Genomic DNA, 27,258 nt, shown 5'->3' with positions numbered 1-27,258 from the left:
CTAGGGTTCTTAGAGTTTTCTCTAAACTAAGGTTCAAGATTCAAATTTTGAGTCTAACAGTTAAAAGTAGAAAGGATGTGAAAAGAAGTGAGAGTTGAAAAAAAGAAATCCATTGATCTGGCATGAATACTACAGCTAAATTCCTTTTACAAGGAGAAAACTAGTAGTAATAGGCAGTGAGCAAAGCTGAAATTACCCCCAATAACCTGATTGGTGGTGGCGGAAGCGTCATTTAAATCACTTTTCAGGGGCGGATTGCAGTTTGGGTGATCCGGGGTTATGGATTGGAAATTAAGAAGGCCGTGCGATGACTTTAGTCAGCAGCCGTCGGAACTGGAAAGGAAAAATGAAATCCAGCAGCGCACGTGCCGCTGCAAGCGTAGACTACCATGACTGACTGGCCCTTAGCCCTAGACAAACACTTACGGAACGTCTGAGACTTTGACATTTGATTTGACGACCAAATTTAATACTACGTACTACTCTATCATCAACAATTAGTTTGCCGATTTCTTTGACATGTCTAGTCAAAAACAAACAACCCGGGTCAAGCATGAACAACAAGACCTCTCTCTCCTCTTCTCCTGTTTTTTTTTTTTGGGTTGAAGGAAGAAAGGACCCCGGGGCTGGGGTGGCGCCCCCGGGGGGCTGGGGTGGCGTGGCGCCGGGGGTTAGGGTTTTGTGTTGTAGTCTAAGCAACAAAGAAAAAACAACTGCCTTAGCTCCAAATCTATTGATCTGGACAACAAAATGGTATTACTTAACTGGCCCATACTGCTGCTGATCTTCAAAATTCAGCAACCAACTTCGCAGTCCCTCATATGTTATTGTAGATTCCAAAAACTCCATAAAATTATCTTCAGTCCGATCTTTAGTAGCCTATTGCCATGTCTATCCCAAACTAAAGAAGTTTAATCCAATGTGACAACCAAGGATTTAAATTAGGTGGGTAAGTGTTTTTCCTACCAAGATCATACCTTGACCTTGGGCTCATAGCAAGTCCTTTAATGCGTGCAATGAATGGGCGAGCCGAAAACAAAAACAAACTGGTCAAAAATTACATTGAAAGCCCAACCGCCACCTCATTTCATCTGCCAACAAAGAGTAAATCAATGAAACCAACTTGTCCTTAGTAAATTGGCCACCAAGGGGATTTTAGATCAGGCGTTTAAAATCCTGCAACTACACCCACATATAGCCTGGTTGGATTTTCCCTTTCCCTTATGCTAGGATAGAATTGGTTATAGATGCTAGATGCTACCATATGAGGTGAAAATTAATAAACGGACCTCTGTTCTTTTTTGGGAAAAAGGCGGCCAGCTCCATTTGGATTAGCTATTTTTTAAGGTATTTTTAAAAAAATTTACTGTAACAGAGTTTTTAAAGCATATTTTAAGATATTTTTAAAAAATATTTTGAAATATTTAATAGTAGTAGAGTTTTTAAAATATATTTTGAGATATTTTTTAAATATTAAAAAATTTTAGACTATTTTTTAGACTACTTTTTAAAAATTTTTATTGAAAAACAGAAGGATCCAAACAGACACAAATAGATAAAAAGGCAGAACTGCATTAGTCAAATGTGTAAAAAAGATAGAGAGCATGTAGTACTCCCTCACAAACGCATCATGCTGCAGAATCATTTCTGAAAAAACAGATCAAAATGTTTGTTTTTCATATCTAACATATCGTAGTATACTAACAAAGCGATGCCACCATAGTATTTCGTTTTCTTATGCTACAATGCAAACCACCACTGTTTACTCTACATCCAGCTGAAATAGCACAGCCAACACTGTTAAATTGTTCGTATCAGTCCACCGCCAAAATGAAAAGAAGATAAAAGGGCAGCTTGAAGATCTCCTGTAATGTTAATAGAAAGATCATATATTCTATCAGGAAACCGGGCTGATTATCAAACAATTACATTAGGAGATTTTCACCTTTCCCAACCTGTGTTTTCATCTATAATTGGCTGGCCCACGAAGGAATTACACATTGCAGGACTCGCTCTGCAATGCAGCAGAAAGTACTCTACTACACAATTCCTGCACTGTATACAGGTAATCAATCAATAGTCAGTTGAGATCTCCAGACTCCAAAAAGCCCACATCAAAAGTAAAACCTCCGACTACATACACGTGCTCAGAAGGGGGTGGGAAAGTCAAGTCAGTCGGTGATGAACCGAAAGAGTAGTCAAAGTGGTATGGCCAAAGGTGAACCAGATTTCTTTCTTTTGACCCTCCTGCTTTTTCTTTTTTCTTGATTGCTTTATGTCTTGGCATGAAAGTGTGCTTTTATGAGATATGTTTGCACCACCAACTGTGAAAGTATAATGGAAAAACAGTGCAAGTGTACAATAATTCCCTTCCTTCATCAAAGAAACTTATCAGGACCCAATGGCAAAAGTCCGGGTTCACAGGGACTAGAACATCACTTGGGTTTTTAAGTGGTTTAGCCTATGGCCCAACCAAGCTACTACAACTGCCACATAAACCCTTTTCACATTCTCATCTATAAATCATTGAAAACAAATGTTTGTCCATTATCAATGAACTGTCATGATCTACTGTTTTTCAATTTCCTCCAGCATTACATAGAACAAGACATTTGTTCTGGCCCCAGTCCCTGAATAATGATACCCTCCTAAGAAGATACATCATATTTCACTCGAGAATAAATAAAATATACAAATGGGTTGACAGAATGCTCTCCTAGGATAGGAACATAACATGTGAAATTCAGGAGTTATATTGAAAGCCAAAGCACCTCAAAATGGAAATATGTCACATCAAACAGGCAAAAAGTCGAAGAATACCATTTAGCACATTGAAGGGTGAGGACAGGGAGATGAAGCTAAGGAAAAAAGTCTCGGACTTAATTTGTCCTCAGATTCAAAAGAAGTTACTGGACCAAGCAAATGTTCTGGCTGTCAGGAATGTAATACGGTAAACTTTTATTAATCTAAATCAAAACTAGACTTTCCTCCGCAAGTCATACCTGCTATGTTCAAAAGGAGAGATCAGAAGCAAGTACAATTCAGTGCTTATACAAACCAAGCAACGACTTTTCTCTCTCTTCAACTCTTTTCTTAGCAGCTTCCCTTGCTTTAAGCGCAGCTACTTCCTCTGCAGATACAACTTTTGGCTTCTCATCTTGCCTTTTCCGCTTGTTGAGAGTGAGTTTCGAAGGAGCACCCTTGGCAGTTCTCATAGGATTTAATGCATTTGAAACAACGGGCCCAGGTGGAGGTGCACTTTGAGAGGTTACAGAACCTTTATTATGCAATGTTGATGGTCCAGTTTCTGATGATGATGGCTTTTTAAGAGCAAGTTTCTTTTGGATGGATCCTAAAGTAACGCGAATTGACGCAAGTGCCTCTTCTTGTGGCACCCATTTACCTGCTCTTTTACATATTACACGAAAACATTAGCAAATGACTTTCCAGGGAGCAATAACTCAAAAAACAATGAAAAAGGACAATACCAAGAGCTTCAGTGTAGTAGAAGCCAGAATTTGGATCATAGTAGAAACCACTGGTTTGATTGTAGTAGTAGCCTGATGAGCCGTCCATCTCCCACTCTGTCATCAGAAAAACCATTCAGAATAAATACTCCAACTACAACCAAGAGATATGCCACTATTGAATTATTTATTGGGAAACAGAAATGTAGATCGAAATTTCACGCCAAAAAGGGACAAGGTAATTTGAAAGATATGTTTACCACCAGAAAACCCATTAGCAGTCCCATTGCCATCACCTTGAGTCACCAATGCCTGTAAATTAGAATCTCTTGCTTCCTGGAAACTTGCCATATCCTTCTGATAGCTGCGCTTAGCTTTCTGTCAAAATTTTTTATTTAAACACTACATGAGTATTATTGATGAATTCATAAACATGATGGTGACAAAAATTGAAATCATTCACAATCTACAATTTGGAAGGTCCAGAATCAAATTTTTGTTCTCAGCCAATTAGACTTGAAAGTTATGGAAGAATTTCATAGCACAAAATACTGATCAGTGATCACACCACATAAAAAAAATGCTAACGATGTTAAATAGAATCAAGAGAGATCTTTGGAAGTGTAAACCATTTTACTTCCATCTGATACTTCTGTCCATGAATATATCCATCAGTACAGACTATACATGCACAAATGTTAAACAGAAATGCACAGCGTTACCGGACACACAGCAACTATTAGGGTCTGGTATGACTTTCAAAATCAACTACACCACGACAATGAGCATATTATACCAATGACAACCCTCTAGGAATCAACAAAACTTAGATCTTGCACACCATTGCTCAAACTGAACTGGAAACACACACTCATAACTAACACTATTAAAATGTAAAGGAGATGTTCAAACCAAACAGGAAATACTTACTGCTTCAATTTGTTCAAGAGCATGGGCAGCTTCCTTTTGTTCTTTCTCTTTAGCAAGTTTCTGCTCTCTCATGGAATTTAGCCTTTGGGCAACATTATCTTTGTGACGTTGACCAAGCTCATGGTTCCTAATGCTGGAAGGATTGTTGGATATGAAAATTTTGCAGAAGTCACACCATTTGTTACCCTGACTAACCCAAAACTGGAGAACCAGAAACTAAGTCAGTGTACGGATTTTAGAGTACAACATTCCAGACATACATGAATATTCATATTTCAAAATCCACACATTAGCAGCAAAGGATTAGCAAAAACAGAGTGCAACTAAGAAGATGTAGTTAGTTAGCACTAAGCCTAAAGATGAATAGAGCTACTTGGCACTGGAGCCAAACGCGGACCAATAAAAGCTGGTTTCCAATGAGTTCGTAAATTAATCAAACCATGCCCAAACAAGATTTTATGTTCCTTAACTTTTGAAACTTGGTTCAAGAAGCATAGAACTTGAAACTTTATGAATAAAAATCAAGCTACTTGAGCTTCACTTGGATAATAATCAAGCCAAGTTGAATTTAATCTCATGGGGAAAAGAAAACCAAAAGAAGCTTAAAAACCATAATGTGCCGCTTATTAGGCTCATTTAAGCCTCTCTATGCTTAGTAATGACGTTGTAGGGTGGGGGAACCTCTAGAAAAGTCAATCAGCGTAAAATTATTGGGATCACTTGTTCTGAAGGTTATTAGATATTAATACAAGCGTCAACTCCTTGAGATGTGAATAACTTCGTTTGAAGGTGCATCAAAGGAGTGGGAGGGATAAAGAGAAACAAATTCCATTCCGTAAATATCTTACAATCCAACTAGGGTTAAAATTGAGGGAGCAAGAAGACAGCTTTTTTCATGACCTAATTTCGGCTAATATTAAGTCAATTTGAGAAATATGCAAGTGCGTATGATCATTAAACAAAAATCTAACAAACCAGAGGTTTAATCTTGTGATTATTCACCGGGAAACTGAACTGCAACTGACAGTATAAAAGCCTCGAATAAACTTCCAAAAGAGAAACATCTAGGAGAAAGGAAGGGGTGGATCATACCTCAGTCATGGCTGAAAATCGCAGAAGTTACTGAAGCAAGATTGATAGTACTATAAATCTTTAATTTTCAAGAAAACAGCGGATTTGAAGCGTTCTGGATGGTCAATTGATGGAAAGACTCCGACATTCAAATTTAACGGGCTTTTCTGGCAGAAACCCTAGCGCAATATTCCCTCCCGGAATTTACACCTCCGTTTCTATCTTTCTTTGTCAACTAGTCAGACGCACAGGTCAAGCTAAGGACACGATTTTAGTAAAGAAGTTGTTATTAGGAAAAAAATGAATGAGTAGAACGAGAACGTTTTCTATTAAAGCTAGCACGCCTTTTTCTTCTTATGAACTTTCTCACGACCTATAAATACTTCTCTTCCTCCAGATGCTAAAGGTAAATTACAACCCCTCTTACTTGTCTCATTTCTTTATGCCGAACCTTCTTTTCTTTCTCTCAATTACTAACTTGAGCATCGGAGACAGAACGGGGAATCTTAGCCCTGAGATATCTCTCCTTTGCTTCTTTGTAGTTGTGAGTGCAGGGCCTGACCCACTTACTTGATGAACCGGCTCAATCAGATCCGTGCAAGCACAATTTAGTACTAAGATAAAGATAGATCAAGTAATTTTTGCTCAAAGTGACAGTTTCGCGATTTTGATTCTTTGATTCGAGTGCTTGAGTTCAGCACATAATAGAGTGTGATTTGGACAAAAGCATATATTTTTGGAGATCTTAAATATTCTTAAAAAGAACAGGGCGGTGTTAATAACATTCTTAAAATTATCATTCACGCCCATCTCTTTGACATTTTACCTATAAACGATAAATTTTGAAGTAGGGATGTAAATGAATCAAGCTCAATTGAGTAATTTATGAGTTTGCTCATTTGAGCAACTCGAATTGTTTGATGAGTTTGAGTTCAAATCTAATATGTGAATTTCGAAAACTCATCGAATTTAATCGAACTCAATTAAGTTTCATATACACACACATATGTTATTTATTAGTATTAAAGAGTCGACTTTAAAGAGCTTGATAAACTCCAGCTTAAGTTCAAATCCAAATTTTTTTTCACTCGAGGTTGACTTGATTTGACTGCACCCTTATTTGGAAGAGAAAGAGAGTGATAAAATGAGTGCGAATGAAGCAATATGCTTTACTATTTGAATTGTATTGTGTTGCTTTTGAAATAATTAAAGTCATAATGGGTTAATTTTCTAAGGCTGTAAATTATTTGACATATTTTTACTGTAGCACTTTTTGTGATGTAATGTATGTGAGATAAAAAGATAATTGGGAAGATAAAAAGGTGTGTTGAAAATTGTAATGATTTTTGTTTGGATTGGGTTTTATTTCCCCAAATTTATTTGCTTACATCATCATTACAATTTCCAATACACCTTTTTACCTTCTCAATTACCTTTTTATCTCACATACATCACATCACAAAAAGTGCTACAGTAAAAATATCTCTAATAATTCACAATCCAAACGGAATGTAAGCAAAAAAATTTTGACAAATAACCCTCAATCCAAACAAAGTCCTAGTTTAGGAGTCAGGAGGAGAGAAGAAAGGGATACAAAACTTGAGTTAGAAATGGCAAGAACAGAATATAAGATTATGTGGAAAAGAAATTAGTATCAAAAAAAATTGTAACATATTTGTGATTTGGTGTATGTATATAACATAGTGATTAAAAAAATTCATAATGCAAGGAGAATTTTTTTTTTTAAAAAAGATCAATCCAAGCAGACCCCTTTGAAGCCATGAGTGGGGAAAAAAAACTTTCTTAGATTTTGTGTTTTACTCATCTACTTTTAAATTCTAGATTGTGGAGGTATATTATTATGATGAACAATTCAACAAGTCTTTTTAATGCAGCTAAACTCACTTTCTTTCTATTTTTCTCAGTTCTCTCCAGTTTTATTGGAGAGACAATTCAGCACTTGAAGGTTAAGAAGTCTATGTCAAAAGAAGGAAAAAAAAAAAAGGGTTAAGAAGTCCCAAAGAACAGAAGAGCCTCAATTTTCACAGTACCTTTCTGTTCTCCTCTCTTTTCTCCTTCTTCCAATCCAAACTGGCTTGGCTTAATGTGTTAAAGCGCTACTAAAAAACCTGTTAATTGGCGGAAAGCAGTCAATCCATCATCAAAAATCAGATGAAAACGTTGCGGGTCAGCGCCAGTGGGTCGGTTTACCCACTTCACCACCTCCGCCGCCGCCTCCGCCTCCGCCATATCCCTTGATCCCCTGCTACATATCACCTCACAAAGCCCAAAACTTCCATCTCCATCAAGTTTCTCTTTTCCAACGGAAAAGCAAGAAAGGCACACCCCGAAAATGGATCAATCCTTCATGCTGATGCTATCCAACCTACTACACCTCCACAACCACCTGGACCCTACCACCTCCCTCCTCTCCGACCTAACTTCCTCCACCTCCTCCTCCGCCTCTTCCTCCGACGCCACCTCACCCACCTCCCTCCTCACCTCAACCTCCGCCGCTCCTCTTCTCTTCTTCACCATAGCCTCCGTCCTCTCCTACCTCGCCTCCCAACCCCCTTCCAAACCCTCCAACAGAAATACCAAAACCCCCAAATCCGCCACCTCTAATAAACCCCCCTCCTCCTCCTCCCCCTCCACCGCCAACGCCGAATTCTCCGTCTCCGCATTCCGGGCCCTCTCCACCGAACACATCTGGGCCATGGAAGCCCCTCTCCGCGACGCCCAATGGAGATCTCTTTACGGGCTTTCTTATCCCGTCTTCACCACCGTCGTCGACAAGCTTAAACCCTATATCACTCAGTCCCAGCTCTCTCTCCCTTCTGACTACGCCGTCGCCATGGTTCTCTCCAGACTCTCCCATGGACTCTCTGCTAAAACCCTAGCTTCCCGGTATGCCCTTGAACCCTACTTGATTTCCAAGATTACCAACATGATTACCCGATTGCTGGCCACCAAACTCTACCCAGAATTCATCAAAATTCCGGTGAGTCGACGCCGATTGGTCGAAACCACGCAGGGGTTTCAGGAGCTAACTGCATTGCCTAACATTTGTGGGGCGATTGATGGAACAGCTGTGAGACTTCATAAGCTAAAGTCTGACATAATTAACCCTTCCATGTATTATTCCAGACACGGGTTCCCTTCGATTTTGCTTCAGGTTGTCGCGGATCATAAGAAAATTTTCTGGGATGTTTGTGTGAAAGCCCCCGGTGCGTTTGATGACGCTACTCATTTTAGGGATAGTTTGCTGTATAACAGGTTAATATCGGGGGACATCGTGTGGGATAAAGCGATGAACGTGAGGGGGCAGCATGTCAGGCCGTATATAGTTGGGGATTGGTGTTATCCCTTGTTGTCGTTTTTGCTTACTCCGTTTTCTGGGAATAGAACGGGGAATCCAGCGCAGAATGCCTTTGATGAGGGGATTATGAAAGCGAGGAAGATGGTGGAAGAGGCGATTGGGTTGCTCAAGGGGAGGTGGAAAATCCTTCAGGACTTGAATGTTGGTCTCAATCACGCTCCCCAGACGATTGTGGCGTGTTGTGTGTTGCATAATTTGTGCCAAATTGCAAGAGAGCCGGAGCCTGATCTCTGGAAGGAGCCAGAAGAGAGTGGTTCAGCTCCGAGGGTGTTGGAGAATGAGAAGTCGTTTTATTATTACGGTGAGAGCTTGAGACAAGCCTTGGCGGATGATCTATACCAACGACTTTCTTCAAGATGACTGGAAGAGCATCATCATTCATCCCTGTTGGCTGATGCTTTTTAGCAGCTTTCACTTGACGAAGCTTTCAAGTATAAATCCCTCTTCACATGCAATCTAACTCGCCACAGCTGATCCTGACCCCCGTGTTTTTCCTTCACATCTGCTTTAATTAGATTCGGTTTGTAGCGAATTTGTAGCTGTTCGGGAGAGAAGTCGACCTGACACTAAATAGGTCGGATGAAGATTTGTAACTACCTGCCTTGTTCTAGTTTCTGTTTCAGTCTTTGATGTTTATTTTTGGTTATGCTCAGCTTTTTTGTTTTTCTCTATTACCGTCAAATTATGCTTACAATTTTGACCGATAAGATCTCATTATAGCATTTGAATGCTCCATGTCATATGCTTCGAGGATGCAGAGATTTGGTGACATTTGGCAGATAGACGATTGTGGTGCTACGGCGGAATGCATTCTTTTCATTTGCTTTCGCCTCAGATCTTTTGGGGGTACCTGTTTGCTGGTGTTGGGCTGTGTTGTTTTACTTTGTGAATTGTTTTGTAATTTTATTTAAAAGCAATGCCTGTAAATGACATGATGCCCAACCAATAAAACCGTGGCCCCTTCGGCCATGCCTATGCCTTTCCAAAGTTTTTGTTTGAGCACCCTAATTCTTCTTCACTCGGCTTCAACCCAAGACGTGTTTAGGGTATTTTTGATTTCCTTGTACAGTTATTTTTTTTGGGGGGGGGGGGGGATATATGTATATATATGTATATATATAGAAGCTGGTGTAAACCATTAGATGAATATTTAGATGTTTATTCAAGATTAACTGAAAAACAGTTCTTTTTTGTTTATAAAAAAAAAAAAAAAAAAAAAACCGTTCGTATTTCTATCTCAATGGCGTCGGGCAGTTGCTGGTCTTCTAGGTCATACTGAAAATTACGAAAAGTTGCAGGGTCCTCTCTCGCATGATAAGCATTTGGAAAGATCCGTGACCAGTGCTGAGTGCCACTTGATTCGAATCCGAGTCCTGACAAATTTTTTATTTATTTCCGAAAGTAAACAATCTGGTTTCCGCAATTGCAATTAATGATTTAGTTCTATCAGATTATGATGGAAAATCAACAGAGCACAAATACAACCAGATTACTTGGAAGCACAATTACGTTGTGGCTTTTACAATGATCAGACAAAGTATGAATTTTGTTGGCTGCAGAGGTACTAACTAACTACTTCGACCCACCAAATCTTAGGTTAAAGTTGAAGATGAAGATTCAGAAAATTTAGCAGTTATTACTGCTGACACTGGAGAACTTCATGTTAAAGGAGCACAGACAGCCACGTCGTCGTCGTCGTCGTCACAGGCAAAGCAAATTAATTAAAGACGCAACCGAAAAAACAATTGATGTTGCATGGGGGCGACAGAATCTTTGAATGAGTGAACACCAAACTAGTAGGAGAGCACAAAAGAAGCAAACCTAACATGCGGATACGTTTGAAGGTGTTTTAATACATCAGCAGAAGAAGATGAATAATGCGCATAGATTGCTCTGCAACATGGCTATAAACAGAAACTACTGCTCTATACATGTAATTGCCTTATCATATGGTTTTTTGTCCAACAGCAGACAACCTCTTGCTTGATGTCATCTGCAAACCACTCCCACCCATCCAATCTAATTACAGTATACACATCTTGGTCCTCCTACATCTTTGATTTCTACTGAAGCAACCACCATGCCATGAATAGAGATTTCAACTATGATATCTATGTAATTTAGCTATAACATTTAGTAATCCGTGTGAAGCAATAATATTAGAGAATTGAACAATCCTTGTACCCGATAGGATCTCTGACGACTTCCAAGAAATGGCAAAACGATCAAAGTAGGCACAGCAGTCTACCATCTGGATCTGAGGTCAATCAAAAGTGAAATTGATGCCCGGTCAAGCACCCAGAGTGCAATCGGCATGCCATAAACGCCTACAATTTATGTTGAAGACAAACTGGAAGGGGGCAGAAATTGCGAGTGCACCGAGCGTAGGAAACTTTTGTGCCAGAGCAGAATTCCGTTTCCAGTTTTCAAGGCACTTTTGAGTGTGTTCTGGTAGAGGGGCCGTGCAATAATTTAACAAATCCAAGGAAGCTAAGCTTCCCATCAGTGTGCCTTATCCAGTCATGAAGTACGGCATGAACTGGCACTGAAGGACTAAGTCCAAGTTCCTGAAAGCATCATTATGTGTCGTTACAAAGTGATAAACAGAGTCACAATCATTCGTCAAACTACGTCCTGAATAAATCAGCATCTATTATTCCTGAACATAAAACTCCCAGAAACATTAACATATCATGACTCCCAATTTGCCATGTCAACAAAAATTAAATAAGACAGGCGATTTGTTTATTTATTGGGTCAGAGGAGGAAGAGATCTTAGAGGCACTTGACTAACCGATGCAAGTTCTTCAATGACAATAGCTCGGTTTCCTTCCTTCTCAAAGACCTCATAAGCACCACGAGCATGTTGTTCCCAGCGATCAAGTGCCTCCAACTGATGGACACTGGATGCAGCCGCACAAAACTCTTCAAAATCCATCTTCCGATATTGAAGTGCATTTAGCTGCCATTCAAATTAATTCAAACAAACAGCAGCTAGATCATCAGGAACAGAGTCACATAGAAGTTAAAAAGAAAGTCACAACTTGTCTTATTACCGAGGCAAGAAAATCAGGAACCCTGGAGTCCTCCATAGCATCTGTAGAGTTCTTCACCAATGCCTGCTTACATACAAGACATTAAAAGACAAAACCTCACCGACCATAAACAAAAGAATTCACAAAAATCTTGTGCCCCTGGAGAGGGGACATATGTTGAAGAAAAAACAAAATTAGAACACTGCTGAATGAGTCAGGAGTCGTGGAGCAAAGGTCTCGTCACAGTTGATTCCTTCCTCTTGGGAAATTATGTACAATTATTTTTTTTTAGCAAAGTTTAATGAAGCTCATGAATATTCAAAATGGGATTAGAGCATTTGCTTAAATGTGAAAGTTGGAAATTTGATTCCACAAGCCAAAAACTACTTCATTTGGGTGGTATGAAAACAGGCAAACACTGCATAATCATGCTGAAACAACAAACCGTTTTGATGTTCTCTAATGTTATAGAGCCATTTTTGTTGGGCTCCAATAATGTAAACTGCTGCTTCAAATAGAAGAGTTCATCTGCAGTCAACGTCTTAGACAATGCCTGCAAAAGACATGTAATACGTATGATTGCAGTTTTCCAAGTTGAAGATTGTAGAACTCTTACTGTGCAATTATTCGGAGTCTCAAAGACTTTCCAAAATCCTATTACCAATCATACAACATAGAACAAATTATGCATTCTATTCAAAAGTACACAAAAGTAAAAAATAATCATATATGAAGTCCTACTTGATATCTTCAATAGTTAATAAAGCCAGAGGTTTAACACAAGACTGCAACCACACTTGGTTCTACTACACACAGCACACCTCCTTGTGCTTGCCACTATGGCTTACAGAAATTCCTCTAAACAAAACAATTTTGCACACTACCATCTTCAATCTTCAAAACAACAATGCAAGATACATAAAGCAATTTTTGCAATCAAAGTCATGTACAACTAAGTTCAAGTGAAGGTACCATAGCATCATGTTAGACACACACCCTTAAAGCAGCTTTCCGCAATGATGGTGAGCGCATGTAGGCTTTCATTAGTCTCAATACAAGAATATCAATAGGAGCTTTCACACCATTGTAATTCCGGATCCAGGGATGACCTACAACCAGAAAATTAAGGATGATCAGAAGATACCAAACATAATCAAAATCAGCAGTTTCTGCAGCTGGAAATACTAACTTAGAGCCTGTGCAGCAGTCATCCGTTTACGTGGGTCTTTATTTAGTAGACGCTTAACAAAATCTTTAGCCTCTGAAGACAAGGAAGGCCATGGTGCTTCATCAAAACTTGGATCAGCTTTCAGCACTGCCCGGAAAATGCCTGACTCAGTTCGGGCCCAAAAAGGGCGACTTCCACATAAAAGAATATATGCTATTACGCCCGTACTCCACACATCAGCCTCTGTAGTATATGATCTGTGTAAAACTTCAGGTGCAACGTAATATGCACTTCCAACTATGTCATTCAGTTTTTCATCTGCAGAGGACTATAAGCACTGAATACAACATTGAAATTCAAATAGATGACAAATAGATGTTCCTAAGTAAATAAAATTCACCTGGTCTATTCCTAAGTAAAGTAAATATAATTCACCTGGTCTTACAAAATCTGATAAGCCAAAATCTATTACTTTCAATGGGGAGTTATCATCCTTCGAAGCATAGAGAAAATTCTGGCAAGAAGATAACTGAATAAGATGACCTAAAAACATTTGCATGGAGATTGTATAAACCAATCATCCAAAAACTATTATTAAAAGAAGAACAAACACAGGAAAAAGAGAAAACAAAGAAGTGCTGCATCTAAGAATCTAAATGTAAAAGGCGGTAAAAAAGCAGTATCAGTCAAATTTATAGGTGATGATAAAACTAAGCCAAACTAGAACATATAAATATGCTAAGAGGCCCTCCTAATCTAAATCTTAAGGACAAAAAAAGCCTACCTCAGGTTTAAGGTCACGGTGCACCACTCCCTGGAGATGACAGAAAGCAACAACATCTAGTATCTGTACCATGACCACCTTTGCATCATCTTCTGTGTATTTTCCACCTCTGTAAAGCATACACAAGGATAAATTGTGTAAAAATCTGAAAAGATCAGCAAACTTTGAAGTCAATTTCATCATGCTAATCAAAAATCACCGTGCAAGTATTCTGTCTAGGAGCTCTCCTCCTTGGCACAACCTGGAAATGCATTACATGCAGTCAGCATCCATTTGGAAGAGGACCCATAAAAGCTTGTCATGACCCATCCAAGCATTTAAAATTAAATATTAAGGAAAGAGAGGGGGGGGGGGGGGATGTTGCACAGTTTTTTCTGCTCTTATTACAGTGAGTAAGACCCCACTCAACCTAACATCATTTCCGAGATTTAATATACAACTTTAGTCCTTTTTGGAATGGAACTAAACATCATTCAATCTACCATCAAAGCTTGTTTAGGAACACAAGGAATTTCAGATTCTTACTCCATTGCTATATAAACATTATCTAGATCTTCAAATGCATCATAGAACTGTACAAGATTTGCATGCACTTTCAATGCCCGCAATATTTTCACCTCCCTTCTCACATCCTCAATGGCAATAGCTGTTGTCATCTGCAAAAGATGAAAAGTCAATGTGACCTTTTAGTAAACTTTAACAGGTAAACATAAAATGCACCCAAAATTTAAATCTAGTAAAATTCAAGATACAGTAAGCCACCTGTGCAACAATTAGTTCTCTGATTAAGCATCACATCATGATCATATGCAAAAAATGGAATGTCCCAGAAAAATAGCAGGAATGAGGAGTCAGTTTGAAATACATGAATAAACCACATCTCATCAAAGTGAATTTAAGAAGCAAGACAGCACTCGCAAGATACATATGCCCCTTGAAAATCCACTCTGCCAGGAGCTACAAAATCAGAATATCCTGAAGGCAATGAATGCACAGGCAGCTGAAAATCATTGCACGGTACCCCCCCCCCCCAACCACCACCACAAAAAGGAAAACCTTCTTTCTTGACCAAGTCCAGATACAAGGTAGTATCTAGTTAACCTTACAAAAGGCTTCAAATAAAAAATGATGCCTGGCCACTATTCATTATGCTTAGTGCGAATACATCAGTTAAATTCATCTTTCAGTTTCACATACGAGATTAATTAAAAACCAGGCAGTATCTTTTTTGTCGAATTGAGTACAGATAAGCCGAAACATCACAAACCCGCAAAAAAAAATATATAATTGTACGAAATAGTAAAACTAACTTAACGAATTGAAGGTTGACATAAGGTTCTTAGTGTACCCAAAATGCCCTTCAGATCACCCTTCTGGGATTCGCTACAGGCTACAGAGGCAGAAAACAAGTACTTACTACTTAAAAGGAGGGTACCTTGTTCTTGGGGATGACCTTGACAGCGAACTTTTGACCCTTAAGATCACCTTTCTTGGCTACAGCAGAGCAAGTGTACCCAAAGTGCCCTCGGCCCACCTCCTTCACAATCTCATACTTGCTGGTGAACTGCTTTGAGAGCCCAAAACTCTTATCCAGCTCCGCCCCGGCAGCAGCAGCATCCCCCTCCTCACCCTCCGGAATAGTCTCTGTACTTTTCCCGCCATGGCGCCTGAAAAGCACGGCCTTGATATGCTTCGCCGGCGACGGAGGGGGGAACGGGCGCTTAACTGTCCTCCTGGGAGTGGAGGTAGCACTTGGGGACGCGGAAGGCAGCGGAAGAGCCGGAGATTTCTTAGAGAAGAAGTAACGTGCAGGGCTGGGAGTGTAGAAGTTGAAAGGAGTAGACTTCTTATCAACAGCGTCGAGTGCCCGAGAATCGTCGGCAGCGGGAGTTTCGGGAAGTGGTAAAGGTTCTTCTAGGATTCGACCTGGGGTAGAATAGGGATTGCGTTTAGGAGGTTTAGAAGTGCAGGCTCCCATATCTGGCCCCCGCGCTCGCCGGAGAAGCAGAGAGGCCGAAACTTATAATGGCATTTCTATCTAAATACTAACAAGCAAACCGATGGGGGATAAATAGTAATGAAAGAAAGAAAAAGAAGAACCGGGGGGAGGAAGGTGCGGAAAGGATTCTTTGAGATGAAGGTGGACAACGACTGAAGGAGTAGAGGAGATGGTATCAGATAGAGAAAGATGGGTTGGAGGCTGGGGGTTAAGGGAGAGGAAGTGTGGGGCTGACTGGAAAAACCTGGTGGACCCGTACGTGTGTGTGTTTATAACACTTTGCCCCCCGACCTATAGCCATAATCCTACTTCATCTCCCTACCCTAACAGATGTTAGGGATTTTTATTTATTTTTTAACCCCCACATGAAAACTTTGCTTCAACTTTGTCCTCAGTATTAATCACGCTTTGTCCCATTGTAATAAAAATGTACTCTTTGCTTTAATAATCTATCTACAATTACAAAGTTTCAATGTAATTATAACACTAAGTATCTACTTTGTTCCAAATATTATTGATGAAAAAATTATTTGTATATAATTTTTTTTAAAAGAAATTCCCTGTATATTCATTACACTGTCAACATTTACTTGCATTTTAATTCTTTAATTTTCCTTTCAAGATAGAGTTTAGCAATTTCCATGGTCAATCTTTATTCACAATGAAGTATGGATAACCTTTATGCATCGTAATGTCTTTTGCAATCCATAAAATTAAACTTAAATTTTTTTAACTTCAAAGAATAGAAAAAGGAACAAGATAGTTTGTAAGAAATCAGTAAATTTGGTATGAACAAAATATTTTGGCGAAATTTTATAAACAAAAATTTTGAAAGCACTTTGTCAAAATTTTACGCATCAAATGATAATGATGAATTTAAATTTAAACAAAAAAATGACAATTATAAATACGTTTACTATAATAGTTAGAATATTTGCTCCTGAGTATGAAAGGATATATTTTGTAATAACAAAACGCTTAATAATAGAAAAAGGCAATTTAATCGTTCCATCATTTTTTATTTTTTTTTTTGGAGGTGGGGGAGAGGGAAGGGAAGGACGATGGAGTCAAATTTAGGGGGACAAAGTGTACATTCTTTTTTGTTTTCTAGTTTAAAGGGACAAAGTGTGATTACTATTGTAGTTCAAGGAAGCAAAGTGTCATTAACACTTTTGTTTTCCAGTGAGGAAATTTTTAATTCTATGCTCTACATTTAATTTAATTTATACTCTATCGCTAATGTAACGGCCAGTTATAGCGGGGGACTAGTGAACTTCACAATTGCAATTTGCAAATCTACGTACAAGGGCAATTGTTAAATATTGGCATAGTAACTGTATCTACAGAAAATTATTATTATTATTATTAGGGTCTAAAAAATAACAACCTTTTTTTTTATGCATATTGTAGGGTTTATTTATCAAATTTAATCCCAAATATTGAGATTAAAAAACACTGCTCATTTTTCATACCACGAGGCGTGGCTTGCAAAATCCCTTAGGAGTTAGCACTTAACAGGATTCACAACTTTTTGTAAAAAGTTTCCTATATGGTGGTACTGCTATCAATTTTTTTTTTTTTTTGGGTGGTCTTTGATAATTAGATTTTTTTTTTTTTTTTGAAGGAATTTGATAGTGAGATTGAAAGACGATATCAAGATTTGATGCAACTCTGTCTAGTAAAGTATGATTTGTCAATGTCTACAACCTTCGTAAATGTCTGAGTAGTAGCATTTTAGGATAGTCCACCCGTGGACTGGACTGCCAGTAGCCGTAATTATTAATTTATGCAAAGACAAATTGCAAACGGCATCGCCGTGCGTAAAACCTAAATGGTTTATCCCGCCCTCCATCACTAAACATACACCGAACCGACCGACGTCTACCGGTCAAAGTCGTTGATTATCTTCCCCGGACGGTGTTGGAGGGTGTGATTAACCAACTAATCAGTAGTTTTTTGGTTTTTTTTTTTCGAATTTATTTGCCAGTTCGCGGTATTGTCAGGAACAGCGATATTGAATTAAGAAAAATATTAATTATCTGTAATTCATTTTTTTTTTTGTTATTGAATTAATAGAGAGTACGTATACGGTACATCATACATGTTGAGAGGGGAGACCACGTTAGGTGCATGTCTATACTTGACGTGATGACGTACGACTTCTCTGATGATGATTGATGAGGTGGCTATAACTATTAAGGGGCAGATGAAATTATGAATTGCTTCTGATTTCCAATCACGTAATTAACGATTTGAATGCTTGTGAGCCACAAAATCATTGCTATCCAATTTAATAGCCTTTAATCATTTTTTTGTGGTTGCATTCCATTGCCTTCTCGTTGGAGCTGGCGAAAAGTCCAGACGGAGAAGAACAAGGACGTGAGGCCCAATTTTTTACGTCATTAATCATTACTGCCGCTATTTTCACCCCCAAAAAAAAAAAAGAAAAAGAAAAAAAAAACTTGTGGAACCTGAGCGACTGCTCATCACATGATCACGACACAGCAGAAGCTTTGTAGCTATCCATCAACTTCAAACCAAATAACCCCTCATGACGCATAATAAAGTTCAATTGGACGTTTCTTTATGACGAATTTTTCCATATTATGTGCAAACCCATTTGTATCTTATCTCTGTACTAAATTCAATTCATGGAAGTAGAGTAGGTAATTATAGGAGGAGTATAATTTTGTGATGACGGTTGTCGTATTTCAAAACTCACGCTTGTTAATTTGCATCCATAATTCCATATGTTAAAAGACTTTCCTCGGCTCACAATGGAACATGCAGCAGCTATCCGAAAGAGCGCGCATTCTGAATAAATTTAGTCCTGTGCAATAACTCGTCAATCACACGAAGGGTTAGATGCATTAGACAATACAAATATCTCAAAGAGATTCGATCCTAGATTAACAAGAAAGTATGATACCAACTCTACCATTTCGATCTAGTATTTCTATTGTTGCGTTGCACATACCTTGACAGGTATATTTTGGCATGTTATTTTGCTCTTGCTTTTGAAAAATGGTAGACCAAACAAATGGACACCGACGAATGCTGCTAGTATTATTATTATTATCCATTATGCAGTTTCTCGTGTAGATTGATTGCCGAAATTAAGTTGGCCTTTCATTTTCATTCAGTGGAACGTACTAGAGCCAGCTACATAGCTAACTAAGAAGCTCTCTACAACCGACTTTATTGTGGCCAAATGAAGCTTCCGAACAGTTCATGATCAAGTGGCGTAGCATTTTTTTTTAGGATTATTATCACTTTACCCCCTATTTTTTATAGTTATTATCAGTTTATCTCATAATATTATATTTTAGTCAATTTATCTCCAAACTAACGGTAAAAGCAAACAGCGTTATATGATTTAGATGAAATGACATATGTAGTGCAAAATAATAGTTGACGACAACAATGTCCATTTCTTCCAAAATTGCATTGGACGGAAAAAAAGACACGTTACATGTGAAAATAAAAGGTTTAGACCTACGAAATAGTTCAGATGATTTTTTTATACTTACAAACAAGTTTAGATACGTCTAGAAAAATTTCATATTATAACCTTGTACTACAAGTAGTCAAGAAATTAAGAGAAGAAACAAAAATTTAAAAAATTAAGGGATTTGTGAATGATTTAAGGAAAAAAAAGAATAAAAAAGTATGCATATCATTTTAAGAGAAAATGAATTTTTAAAAAAATCAAGACAGTTGTAAATATTACGAGCTTAAGGATATTTTCATCCTAAAAATTAGTAACAATAAAGAAAAAGTCACATGGCCACCTTTTCAGTCAACTTGCTGAGTTGACTAATGGAAATACATTAGGAGTAAAACTGATAATAATTATAAATGTTAGGGGATAAGGTGACAATAACCCTTGGAAAAAAAAACTATTTCACCCCTTTTGACACTCTTTTTTCTCCCTAACTGTGGATACATGATTCAAATTCTGAATGAAAAAATTCTAATAGACATTTCCTGGCCATTGGTCGACTACAGCGGTCCATGTAACATTTGTCTTTTGATTATTTTGCAAATGAATATGACCTGATTAAACGAAATTTCAGCAAAACAAAGGAAATATACTTAAGTTTTCAGAGAAATGAAACAGTAGTAACACATTTTATTTGAATATAAACAAAAAGGTATCAAATAGGAAAAGAGTAATGCATTTCCAATCATAAATCGTATCGAGTAAACGGCTCGGAAAAACTTTTACTTGTTCCATCGCGCTTCAATATGGGAAAGTCACGTCTTTATTGACGAATTAAATGAGCCCAACTCTTTTTTATTTTCATCAATTTGCTGCCATTGGCTTGAAATATCAAAAGTTCAAAACTGACCAACCACCATTAATGGCGCTCATGAAAGTTGATCAGTGCAAAATCTGGAGCTTGCCACTTCCCCACAGGCTACTGTTGGATGCGCATACGTGTAATCTAAGCAACTCAGCTGTCCGGTCCAGTCTCGTCAATCCACCGCGTGCTTCTATTGACTCGAATTTTCTCCCCTTGAAATTTGAATGATGCACTACTCTACTAATAAAAATTTTGAAATTTAATTTTTGCATTCTTTTATTTCGTGAAATCAGATATTACACTTAAGATGCATTCGATAAAATTGAAGTGTGAAAACTGAAATTTGAAATCTAAATATATTAAATTATTGAATTAATTTAGTACTAAATTTGATACATTTGAGTGTATATCAAATTAAATGTTAAGTGAATAATTCATTACTTATTTTTTAGTGCAAATTTTGACTAAAAAATTCAGTGTCATTTAATTAATTCAAACATTCTATTTTTGGTTATCAAATGCGTCTGAACATATTAAGATTTAAACACATTAAATTTAAATATCGAATTAAGTTATCAAACCACAAAGTTATTTTGTGTCTATGGTTAGACACAAAGTTATTGCGTGAAATCAGAAATTACATTTAGATTAGTACTACAAACTATACAGTTATTTTGCGGATATGGTGATTCCAGATTATAGTGGGTTCAGACTTTGCCTCCTTAATTTGCTAAAAGTGGATAGCAAGCAGGTGTTAGCAAAAACTGAAAAGGGGGGAAGAAAAAAGGAAAAATGACCGGTTTCATCCCTATATTTCGTAAAAAAATTATTTTCGTCCCTCACATTTAAAACGAAACAAATTGGTCCTTCACATTTAAAAACCAAAACTTTTACATCATAGAAATCAATTCAGTTGTGAATCAAACCATCTAACAACCCGGTTGCAAATTTTAGGAGTAGAATTGATAGATCACTCGCAAAAATATATTTCTAACAAATAAATTAAAGAATTAAAAAATTTTAATTAAAACCCATTTGCTAATCTAAACTAACCCACTAATACATTCAACTAGTACTTAATACCACGATATCTGCCAACTGCCTAAGCAAGATATTATTATATCGGCGTACGCATTACTCCGACTGCGAACAAAGATCACTCCGCTTAGTAGACGACGAGTCAGTCAGACGAGAGATTTGAGACTTTCAATTGGAATTTCCACTTTCCACTTTCCACTTGCCAGGACGGCCTTAACTTTTCCTTCCCGGGCCGTCCATTTCTTCTAGAACACCTTTTTTTTTTTTAATTTCCGTTATTTCTTTGTGTCTTTTCCGACTTGACTGATTATTAATGACACCAAGTCTATTATTAGCGCCATTTTTAGGCAAGAAAAAGAAACAAGTACCTTTGTGCAAGAGGAGAGGCGTGGTCCCTCTTTTTATGAGTTGCTAATGCTAGCTCTTTCTTTCTTCTGTTTTTTCTTTTCTTTTCTTTTCTTTTTTTCGGGGGTGTGACAGTGTATCGCCCTGACGCTAACGTTGCATCCAGTTTCTTCTAGAAATCAACATGGATAAGCAGAGTAAATAATACTCCTACAACGTTTTTACTTTACCCTTTCCCACCCCCTCCAATCCCACCCCACCCCACCCCAAAAAGAAAAAAAAAAAGAAAGAAAGAAAGAAAACAAACCATTAACTCCCCTTGGCCACAAGTAGTGGTTAGGGGTATCTTTAATGATAATGACGGTGGGATTGGAGTTTTCTCAAAATGAGGGAACACAGCCGACCTTGGATTCTTTCAGATGCTTATAATTTAAGCGTAATCATAACTGCATCATCTCATCATCTCTAGAGGCTGAAATAGTGAACAACAATATAGCGCCCCCCCCCCCCCCCCCCGGCTCCTTTTTTTTTTTTTTTTTCTCTCTTTTCAAAAAGTATATACTAACTTTTGTCCTAGCTGAAGATTAATGCATTATGTAAATGTTTTCCAAGAAATATGAGAAACGTTTCAAGTGTGATATTTACGAGGAATATTGCGGATTTGCTTATTGTTGACTTCCATGCATATTCCCTTTCCAGATTTATACATTTCTAGAACTGCAGCCTCACTCTCGGTGATATATTTTCCAATTTTGTGTGTAAATGAAGCTATATCATATGGTAGTAGGTGAAAGATTTTCAATATGCAGTAAGTTGGTAAAAATATCAATCAAAAAGATTTTCAATATGCAGTAAGTTGGTAAAAATATCAATCAACCACGCATAAGGTTCTTGATTTGACTCTGAAACCTTCCTTAGTTCCATTCGAATGGGAATTTGGAGAAAGAAAGAAAAAAAAAAAGAAAAAAAAAAGGGATCTCTGCGTGGAAAGGATACAGATATACGGGCTGACGTAATTGTATGCCCCATAAACGGTTCCAGATCAGTTAAAAAAGCCTTGGGCCAACTCTTGTATTAATCTCCTCCCCTTTACCTCTCCTAATGCACACAACCGTTATGTCAAAGCGTGTGAATTATTTGAGCCCAATGAAGATACAAATATCCACGAAGCCCACTGGGGATGCACACCTGGTTTTGGGCCTATGATGGATTCTTGTAAACCAAGTCCACGTATAAAAAAAAGTATTCTGCTTGATCCTTTGCTACAAGAAAGGGGGAGGGACGGGGACGCTCATCCATAGCCCTCTTCTGGGCTTATGATGACAACAATCAGAAGGGCTTCACCTCGTAAAGAAATTCATCCAACTTCAAGAAGACGCAATCCAACCAGCTCCAAAGCAGTCAGGCAAGGATGAAGGATGCCCCTTACAGCGGAATTAGTAATAATTTTGCCAAAACGCATGCTACGCAGTATATAGTTTCCATCAAGCAATTTCTAGACAGCAGAGCTCAAAAAGATGCCTTTACTTCGTCAGATAAAAGATCCCAACTTCAGTTAATGTCTCAAGTTCATCTAAATTCCGAACTACACCAACCAGGCTTTTGCTACAGAACATCATAAAAACTGGACTCTTCAGTTTAGCTGAATTTTATACTTTTGCTGAACCAGCTTCAACCGAGCCTCCTAGTCCCCCTCTCCCACACAAGCCATGCAGAGCAACACAATTGTGCAGCACTCAGCAATTTTTTCATGCGCAGAAGGCAGTTAGTGAATTTTCATGCCATTATCAGTGCTACAGGGGGATCAGAAATCATAAGCTCAATCATGATTTTCCCCCACTCACTGTCCAAGATAAACATTTGGATCTTCCTCATCAGAATCAAACTCAACCTGCAAGCAAACACCTGTTGCAGTCAAGGTGATGACTAGTGCAGAAGTATAGCTGATTGATCCTTCACAAAATCAATAATAGAGAGAGAGAGAGAGAGAGAGAGAGATTCCTAACAAAAAATAAAATTTGAGCTTTAGTCACAATCCAGGAGCAGTTACGAAAAATGTGCATAATACCGCTATCTATCAAAGGAAACTCACATTTTCATCCTTGAACCACCGGCCATGGGCATCACGCTTCCACCCAGCTGAAATCAGCTTAAGCTCCCTCTCACGACGATTTTTATAATCCAATTGCTGCTGGAAGGCCACTTCAGGAGCTGCTACGACTTCGGTGGCATTGCTCTTTGCAATAGATTGATTTTCTTTTTTATAGTAGCAGATATCTGATCGGACATCTGGACTTTTATCCATTGTGCTGCACTGAGGAGATTCTCCAGCAAGTATCTCAGAAGCAGCTTTGTGGACCTGCTCAATTAAAGGCGTCTTTGTGGATCCACATCTTACTTCAGAACTAGTGCTGGAAACAGCAGTACTAGAGGAATCTGCCAATGCAATCCTCTTATTTATCTGATATTGTCTCGATAATTCTCTTTCCTTCTGTTCGGACTCTGCAGCTCGATGGCGTGACCCCTTCACATGCATCTGCTAAAACAAACTTTTAACAATTAGCAACCGAACTTGGGATAGCAAACAATCTCAATTCTAGCTCCAGTCCAGAAATGATGAAGAAACAACATAGCAATGCAGAAGGCCTCATTTGCATTGCATGCATGTGAAGGTGTACTGGTGCGTTCTAATATCTAATTCTACCCTGGACAAAATGCATGAAAATCGTTTACTCTCCTTCTTCGTCATAAAGTATCGTTTCTGCCTTGTACAACCATGTTAGCTCACATCCAATCGTCATTTTTTCCTCCCTCTTATTTCCCTCTACTTCGGTTCCCTCGAGTCTCCAGAAACCAAGACCATCACCACCTGCCCCAGGACTTGCTGGTGTCATTTTTTGTGATCTTTTAATCAAACCATATCCGGTTGATGCTTAGGGTCTGCTCTCAACCAATTCTGATTTTTGAAAAGCCAAAGTGATGGTCCAAAAAGCAGGTATCTTGTAGATTGTGATTTTAGCTCTAAAAAAAAAGGAAAAATCTAAAATCTAGAAGCTAAAAGCAGGTCTGATTCTTGTAATTAGCACTATAAGTCTCAAGAATCATACTAGCGGGCAGATTAATAGTATTCTGTCGTGCTCTCTCGAGTTGTAAGTTGTGTAAGTCCTTCCTCTACAGTAAGAGAAATGAATAAGAAAACAAAAGGCATGAGAATATTTTGAAGGCTCTACTTCTAACCCTTTATGCTGCATAAGAATGAGAATCAATTCAAGTCTCGATCAGTGGCACGGAAGTATGGTGAACGGTGGGAAGGAGTCGATTTCTCAGAAATCTACTTACTTACTTACAACAATATATATATTCTAAATAAATCCTAATTCCAAAAAAAAAAAAAAAGGGAACGAAAACACAAGATTAGTGGAGAAAGGAGATAACCCTGAAAAAATGGAGGGACTTACGGAAAGCATTAAAGGGGTGTCAAGGACGGGATGGTGGGGGCAGAGCAGGCAAACCAACTTGCCGTTGGGGAGCTTCTTATAACCACACCCATCAATTCCTTCGATTATCAGATCATCCACTCTTCGCTTCCTGTACTGAGCCTCCCGACCCCAACTGTCTCCTCCAAACACACTCATCGCTTCCTCCCGCTCTCTTTCTTGATAAAAATTGCTTGTTCGCTGCAATTCTCAACCTTTTTTATGAGTTTCCCGGCGGAGCAGCGCTGCCATTTCCCGTTTAGCTGCGGAAAGTCGTTCCTGTCTGTCTCCATCTCTGGAAGAAGAGCGGCGTCGTTTTGTTTGTTTTTTTGACTCCAGATTCGGGTCGGTGTGGGTGACTCCGATTGTTCAATTGGATCGTACTGAGGAAATTTTTATTTATTTATTTATTTTTGTTCTTTGCTGGGGAAATGTTCAATTTGCCCAATTTACCACTTGTAATTCACATCGTTCCTCACTTCCCACTCATATTTTTGATGCACAATAATCTTCTATTTAAGTTAACCCAAATGGGAACTTCCAAAAAAAAAAAAAAAAAAAACCCAATGGGTCTGTCGTGGGCGATTAGCATGATAGCCTCTCGTACTTTTTTCGTTAAAATTACACATTCACTCAACTGATACAATTACAAATTTCTAACACCCAACTAATTAATAAAAGTGTACATTTTTGGTTAGTGAATTAAGTAAAAAATACATTTTTTGTCCAAAAAAAAATGCGGTGCTAATCTATTGTATACTGATAGTGTATGAACGTGTGAATTGAATGCTTGTCACATAATTTCAATGAATTCAAAATTTTGATGCATGTAATGCTCTTAATATATGCGCACCGTTGACGTTGGAAAAGATTAGTCTAAGCATGCATGTTATAATTAGTTAAATGATTATTATGGCTAAAAGAAGAATTTTTGCAATTCAGCACTTAGTTTTGACGTGTAAACCATGATTAGAGAGAACATATCATTCGAATATGAAGAAAATAGGAAGTTGCAAAAGAATAAAAATAAAAATAAAAAGGTTCATCTAAATTGGCTTTTTTTTTTTTCCATACTTTGTTATTGGATATTAATCATGGGAACATTGTGGCAATAGCCGATCGGCTTACAGAAGAAAACATCATCATAAATGTATAAACCCACACAAAAAAAAGAAAGAAGAAAAACTCTCGTTATTTGCTGGAATTGATCAATTGGAACATTTTAATTTTGAAAATAAAATCACACTAATATTCGTTTTTTTTTTTTGCCCTTTCCCAAAACGGAGCCGTCATGTACTGAATAATTTCAGTTCCAATGTATGAGTGGCATGACGGGAAATTTCATAGTCCCATTGCTGCAGTGAAAGCCGCCCCGTTCGCCGCAGGCAAAATAGTAAGGCTGCCACCACCTCAGCACGAACTCAAATCCTTCCCCGCCGCCTTGGTTCACATCTGCTATCTTCCATGCCCACCGCAGGTCGCATGTCAAGAAGCTCCGGTAGCTTGGCAATAGATACACGCTATGGGGAAATGGGGTAGAGTTATACTTGAACACTGCACCCAAAGGAATTAAGAATAAGAACCTTGAACATACTGGTGCTTCACATTCAAAAGATATATATATATATCACGTATCACACCATGCATTTGTATATTTTTCTTGGCCCTTCATCAACGTACGTAATTAGGAAGCTAGCTCCATGCATCAATGAAGCAGGGAGAGGAAATGATTGATGAAACAACGCAGTAAGTACGTACCTAGGGTGTCACCAAGATAGAAGGGACCGTTTTTGAGAGCCCAGTCGGTGTAGTTAAACCCGAAGTGCCAGTGTTCAGAACCACCGACTTCCACCCTCCTTGGTTGGCTTCCATTGGGGTGTCTGTGCCAACCGTAATTCCAGTTGGTATCCTGCTTGTTACCCAGAGTACCAACGCCCAATATGGACATTATAACCACAACTAGAACACCTGCTTTTCCATGAAATACTAGAGAAGCCATATTGATTTTTCTGCTCTGGAAAAATGGCAGATTATGAGCAGTTAGTTAGCTATCAAGTTTTGGTAATTGCGATGGGATATTTACCAATCAAAAAATGATGGGCATTTTATAGGCGGCAAACATACGCTTGCTACTTTGCTGTAGCAGTTAATTTGAACAAGTCAGACCTTTCGTCCAGTTGGGTAGGTCGGATGCAGAAATTATGAATAACGGACGAGTCTCGTGTGTTTTTCCAATCCCGAATATTTTTTATTTCTTCT

General features: G+C 38.3%; 5 protein-coding genes across 11 annotated transcripts; 1 reads left to right on the top strand and 4 right to left on the bottom strand.

Annotated features, from left to right (window-relative positions):
* Positions 1-1,585: 1,585 nt before the first annotated feature.
* Positions 1,586-5,823, bottom strand: LOC113755137 (zinc finger protein ZOP1). Of its 5 annotated transcripts, none has more exons than XM_027299221.1 (7): positions 5,490-5,823; positions 4,398-4,598; positions 3,731-3,845; positions 3,489-3,584; positions 2,142-3,403; positions 1,956-2,055; positions 1,586-1,865 (listed from the first exon to the last, which is right to left on the bottom strand). In XM_027299221.1, the coding sequence occupies exons 1-5, from the start codon at positions 5,496-5,498 to the stop codon at positions 3,042-3,044; spliced, it is 783 nt and encodes a 260-aa protein (XP_027155022.1). In that variant the 5' UTR covers positions 5,499-5,823; the 3' UTR covers positions 1,586-1,865; positions 1,956-2,055; positions 2,142-3,041. The 5 variants fall into 5 exon arrangements, with proteins under 5 accessions (XP_027155022.1, XP_027155028.1, XP_027155009.1 ...); XM_027299227.1 differs by having other exon boundaries at positions 3,764-3,845; XM_027299208.1 differs by having other exon boundaries at positions 1,946-2,055; positions 3,728-3,845; positions 5,490-5,822.
* Positions 5,824-7,470: 1,647 nt separating this feature from the next.
* Positions 7,471-9,518, top strand: LOC113762958 (protein ALP1-like). Its single transcript, XM_027306617.1, has one exon. The coding sequence runs from the start codon at positions 7,822-7,824 to the stop codon at positions 9,205-9,207; it is 1,386 nt and encodes a 461-aa protein (XP_027162418.1). The 5' UTR covers positions 7,471-7,821; the 3' UTR covers positions 9,208-9,518.
* Positions 9,519-10,650: 1,132 nt separating this feature from the next.
* LOC113761019 (CDPK-related kinase 5-like) lies at positions 10,651-16,008 on the bottom strand. Its single transcript, XM_027303818.1, has 11 exons — positions 15,270-16,008; positions 14,360-14,490; positions 14,034-14,075; positions 13,835-13,943; positions 13,486-13,564; positions 13,072-13,368; positions 12,879-12,991; positions 12,328-12,435; positions 11,904-11,966; positions 11,642-11,809; positions 10,651-11,414 (listed from the first exon to the last, which is right to left on the bottom strand). Exons 1-11 carry the CDS (start codon positions 15,810-15,812, stop codon positions 11,274-11,276), a joined length of 1,794 nt encoding a protein of 597 aa, XP_027159619.1. The 5' UTR covers positions 15,813-16,008; the 3' UTR covers positions 10,651-11,273.
* A 7,020-nt stretch (positions 16,009-23,028) lies between these two features.
* On the bottom strand, positions 23,029-25,269 carry LOC113762891 (sodium channel modifier 1-like). Of its 3 annotated transcripts, none has more exons than XM_027306518.1 (3): positions 24,982-25,269; positions 23,616-24,062; positions 23,029-23,428 (listed from the first exon to the last, which is right to left on the bottom strand). In XM_027306518.1, exons 1-3 carry the CDS (start codon positions 25,156-25,158, stop codon positions 23,300-23,302), a joined length of 753 nt encoding a protein of 250 aa, XP_027162319.1. In that variant the 5' UTR covers positions 25,159-25,269; the 3' UTR covers positions 23,029-23,299. The 3 variants fall into 3 exon arrangements, with proteins under 3 accessions (XP_027162319.1, XP_027162320.1, XP_027162323.1); XM_027306519.1 differs by having other exon boundaries at positions 23,616-24,059; XM_027306522.1 differs by having other exon boundaries at positions 23,324-23,414.
* An 833-nt stretch (positions 25,270-26,102) lies between these two features.
* Positions 26,103-27,049, bottom strand: LOC113754385. Its single transcript, XM_027298789.1, has 2 exons — positions 26,758-27,049; positions 26,103-26,553 (listed from the first exon to the last, which is right to left on the bottom strand). The coding sequence occupies exons 1-2, from the start codon at positions 26,996-26,998 to the stop codon at positions 26,306-26,308; spliced, it is 489 nt and encodes a 162-aa protein (XP_027154590.1). The 5' UTR covers positions 26,999-27,049; the 3' UTR covers positions 26,103-26,305.
* Between the last annotated feature and the right edge of the window lie 209 nt (positions 27,050-27,258).

The sequence above is a fragment of the Coffea eugenioides genome, chromosome 2, assembly GCF_003713205.1.
Source record: "Coffea eugenioides isolate CCC68of chromosome 2, Ceug_1.0, whole genome shotgun sequence".
Classification (NCBI taxonomy): domain Eukaryota; kingdom Viridiplantae; phylum Streptophyta; class Magnoliopsida; order Gentianales; family Rubiaceae; genus Coffea; species Coffea eugenioides.
Note: the sequence above shows the minus strand (reverse complement) of the source record. Positions and strands in the feature narration are given on the sequence as shown.